The 4,448-nt window shown below is 60.2% G+C and overlaps 1 protein-coding gene across 1 annotated transcript in view; it reads right to left on the bottom strand.

Moving 5' to 3' along the window:
• The window catches only part of PDLIM7 (PDZ and LIM domain 7), a 15,868-nt gene that overhangs the window by 5,854 nt on the left and 5,566 nt on the right, over positions 1-4,448 (bottom strand). The window contains 9 exon segments of the mRNA XM_017728184.1: positions 64-209; positions 339-377; positions 598-696; positions 840-876; positions 1,234-1,388; positions 1,507-1,545; positions 2,210-2,246; positions 2,723-3,255; positions 3,348-3,388. Coding sequence (XP_017583673.1) covers positions 64-209; positions 339-377; positions 598-696; positions 840-876; positions 1,234-1,388; positions 1,507-1,545; positions 2,210-2,246; positions 2,723-3,255; positions 3,348-3,388 — 1,126 coding nt within the window.

Below are 4,448 nucleotides of genomic sequence, written 5' to 3'. Positions count from 1 at the left end.
CGCGCCCCCCGGGTGTACGCCCCGCCCCCCCAGCCAGTGCCAGGCCCTGCAGGAACTCACTGCTGCTGTCTGTGCCCGTCAGCTGGGCCAGTTTGCGGAAGGTGCGGGACTGCGAGGTCCCGGTGCGGGGCTGCCAGTCCTCAGCATCCTCTAACATCCGCAACTTCCCAGGATCACACCCGGGGGTGCTGGGGGACTCCAGAGGCTGCCTGTGAATGACAGGGGGCAGGAGCTCAGCCAGCACCAACTACAGACCCTGCCCAACACTGCAGCACAGAGCAACGCTCCCAAAGGTGACCTGGCACATGGCAACACCTCTGCCAGATGCTGGCACTCACCGCTGCTCCACTGTGCCCCAGCTGGACCCATGGGAATCTCTGTGACATTGGAAACAACAGCAGCACAACAGTCACTGTTTGACCATCCCTGCCATATGCACCCACAGCCCCATGGAGGCACAAGCCACGTGGAAATGCTGACCAGCAGCCTTGCAGCTGCTTCACAGCTGCACAGGACGCAAAGCACCAAGACCAGTTGCTGCCCAGCACCTCCCAACATCTCCAGCAAGGTGTTGTGATTGTCACCAGCCAACCCTACCCAGGTGGGTTCTTGGGGCAGGACCCTCCTGAGGTGATGGTCAGAGCAGTGGCTGAGCGCTGGCAGTGCCTGTTGTGCAGCTCTGGAAACAGCTCGAGTCTGGGAGAGGGGACAGAGAGGGAGGGAAGAACCCCCAACAGTGCAAAGAGCACCCCCAGAGTGACTGCAAGCAGTGAGGGTGAAGTGGCTGTGGGGGCTGAGCCTGGCATGGGCACCTTGTGGCTCCTGCTGCTGCCCCTTACCTGGGCTTTGTAACAGGCTCATCCTCACCATCGTCCACTGAGCACACCAGGAGAGAAAGGGGGAGTTGGCATCAGTCTGCGGCAACTGAGGCGCAGGCACAGCAGGAAGGAAAGGGAAGGGAAAGGAAGGAAAAACGCCCTCTCCTCCCGCTGCCCCAACACACAGCCCTGCCCAGCCACAGGGCAGAGCATGGCCCCAGCCCCGAGGCACCACCATGAGCCCACACAGCCCTGGGCAGCTCCCGCTGGCTCGGTTGCCACAGAGGGCCCACATGGGGTCAAAACCAATGCCCTGCTGTAACAACACTCCACGGCCTTTATCTGGTTCCACTTGCCCCAGCAAAGCTGGGCACACCTGGGCAGTCAGGCAGTGCCAGGCCCTGTGGGAACTCACTGCTGTTTGCGCCCACCAGCCGGGCCAGTTTGCGGAAGGAACGGGACTGGGACGTCCAGGTGTGGGGCTTTGAGTCATCAATGTCCTCTAACATCCGCAGCTTCACAGGGTCACACACAGTGTCACTGGGGGGCTCCAGCAGCTGCGGGGGCTGCCTGTGAGTGACAGAGGGCAGGAGCTCAGCACCAAGATCAGACCCTGCTCTGGAACAGGGAAGTACCCCCAAAGATGCCCTGGCACATGGCAACAGCTCTGCCAGATGCTGGCACTCACTGCTGATGCCCCGTGCCCCAGTTGGACCCGCGGGCATCCCTGTGGTATCAGAAAGAATGGTGGCACAGCAGTCAGTATTTGACCAGCCCATCCCTCCCCATACACATCCACAGCCCCAGAGACACAGGAGCCTTGTGGAAATGCTGACAGCGTTCACTCCTGACCAGCCTTGCAGCCATTCCACGGCCCCACAAGATATCGTGCCCCAGGCTGGCCTAGTCCCTACCCCACAACTCCTGACACCCCCAGCAAGGTGTTGTCAGTGTCACCAGCCACCCCTGCCCACTGTGTCCAGCACGCTGTGCTGCATCTTGGCCTCCCCAGCTCAGTGTCAGCAGTGCCCAGCGGGTCCTGCCTGCACACCCAGCATAAGGACACCTCATTTGGAGACAGCCTGTCTGGCAGGTGGGTGTCCGGGCAGGACCCTCCCGAGATGATGGTCAGACCAGCGGCTGAGCACTGGCAGTGCCTGTTGTGGGGTGAGCACAGGGCAGTCTGTGGCTCTGCCAACAGCTTGGCTGTAGGAAGAGGAAAAGGACAGGACAGAAGAGTGGAGGATAAGGAGAGGACAGAAGAAACAGCAACAGGGCAAAGAGCTTCCCTTGAGTGACTGCAAGCAGTGATGGAGAACAAGCCCTGTGGGCTGAGCCCAGGGTAGGCACCTTGTGGCTCCTGCTGCTGCCTCAGCACATGCTCCCCTTACCTGGGCTTTTTAACAATCTCATCCTCACCATCCTCCACTGAGCGCAGCAGGAGAGAAAGGGGGAGATGGAGTCAGTCTGCAGCAACTAAGGTCCAGGAAAAGCAGGAAGGGAAAGGAGGAAAACCAACCTCCCCACTGACCATCCCCTTGCCCCATTGCACAGCCCTGTCAAGTCACAGGGCAGAGCATGGCCCCAGACCAGTGGCACTACCACGAGCCCACACACAGCCCTGGGCAGATTTCGCTGGCTTAGTTGCCCTCAGGGAGTTACTTGCGGCCAAACCCCAAACTCCTGGGTGCCACATCACCCCACTGCCTCTCCAGGCCCTGCAGGAACTCACTGCCATCTGTGCCCGTCAGCTGGGCCAGTTTGCGGAAGGAGCGGGACCGGGGGGTGGGGGGGGCTGCCTGTGAGTGACAGAGGGCAGAAGCTTCAGCCAGCACGAAGCACAGACCCTGCTTCAGCACAGGGCACTGCTCCCAAAGGTGCCCTCACCAGATCCTGACACTCACCACTGCTCCACTGTGCCCCAGCTGGACCCACGGGCATCCCTGTGATATTGGAAAAAATGGTAGCACAGCACTCAGTATTTGACCATGGCTCAGCCCATCCCTCACAAATGCACTCCAGAACTAGAAGAAGTTGGCAACACTCACCCTGCTCTGCCCTGCCATCCCGCAGCCCCATGCCAGGCTCACGGCACATTGTCCAGTTGCTGCCTAGCACCTCCCAATACCCCCAGCAAGGTGTTCTCAGTGCACCAGCCTTCTCCAGATCCCTTTTCCTCAAGAAGCAATGGCAGAGCTTGGCCTCCCCAGCTTGGTGCCAGCAGTGCCCAGCAGGTCCTACCCGGCACAGGACATCTTGTCTGGCAGGTGGGTGTCCGGGCAGGACCCTCCCAAGGTGATGGCCAGACCAGTGGCTGAGCTCTGGTGGTGCCCACTGTGGGGTGAGCGCAGAGTGAGCTCTGCAGCTCCACCAACAGCTCAACTCTTGAAGAGGGAGAGAAGAAACAGCAACAGGGCAAAGAGCTTCCCTTGAGTGACTGCAAGCAGCGAGAGAGAACCAGGCGTGTGGGCTGAGCCTGGGTAGGCACCTTGTGGCTCCTGCTGCTGCTCCAGCACATGCTCCCCTTACCTGGGCTTTTTAACAAGCTCGTCCTCACCATCCTCCACTGAGCACAGCAGGAGAGAAAGGGGGAGATGAAGTCAGTCTGCGGCAACAGAGGCCCAGAGACAGCAGAAGGGGAAAAGGAACAGCAAAGGGAAAAGGACCTCTCCTCCCTCCCACTGCCCACCTGTCCCAACACACAGCCCTGCCTGGCTACGGGGCAGAGCATGGCCCCAGCCCAGCAGCACCACCATGAGCCCACACAGCCCCACACGGCTCAATTGCCCCATAGGGCCAAAACCAACACTCCAGTGCCACAAGGCACCAAAGCCTTTTTCCAATTCCAGTTGCCTCAGCAAAGCTGGGCAGTCAGACAGTGCCAGGCCCTGAGGGAACTCACTGCTGTTCGTGCCCACCAGCCGGGACAGTTTGCGGAAGGAGCGGGACTGCGAGGTCCAGCTGTGGGGCTTTGAGTCGTCAATGTCCTCTAACATCCGCAGCTTCACAGGGTCACACACAGGGGTGCTGGGGGACTCCAGCAGCTGCGGGGGCTGCCTGTGAGTGACAGAGTCATCTGTCAAATCTGACAGATCTTCTGGGGCTGTCCCCCACTTTCCTCAGCACAGAATCACAGCACACCAGTACCAGAGACGCCTTGTCTTACTCCCCACTCCCCAACTCCTCCTCCACAAAGGCTGGGCCCATGAAGGACTCACTGGAATGACCACCACCATTCCTGGCAATTTGAAACTGGCCCCAAGGGCCAGAAGGAAAAAGGACATAGCAAGAATAAGTCAAGGTCAAAAAAACACCATCAGGAAAGCTGTGGAGCCGTCTATGGCAGTGCCACCTGGCCCTGGGCACGGTGCCCAGCACAGCCCATCAGCCCTCGCCCAGCCAAGCCACGTCTTGGGGAACAGGGAACGGATCACACACAAGGACACTCCAGGGCCCCAGCAGCTGGTAGAGACAAGCAGCACTGGCCCTCTACACTGGGGTTTACAGTTTGGTGCCAGGAGTGACCCACCCACATGGGCAGAGGAGTGCCTGCTGCCCATCCCAAGGCTGGCCCTGACCCAGAGGATGGGGCACTGGCAGGGAAGAGGCATGCAGGGAGGATAGAGAGAG

The sequence above is a fragment of the Corvus brachyrhynchos genome, unplaced genomic scaffold (genome assembly GCF_000691975.1).
Source record: "Corvus brachyrhynchos isolate BGI_N302 unplaced genomic scaffold, ASM69197v1 scaffold21, whole genome shotgun sequence".
NCBI classification, from domain to species: Eukaryota; Metazoa; Chordata; class Aves; order Passeriformes; family Corvidae; genus Corvus; species Corvus brachyrhynchos.
The sequence above is the reverse complement of the archived record's forward strand: the minus strand, read 5'-3'. Positions and strand labels throughout refer to the sequence as shown.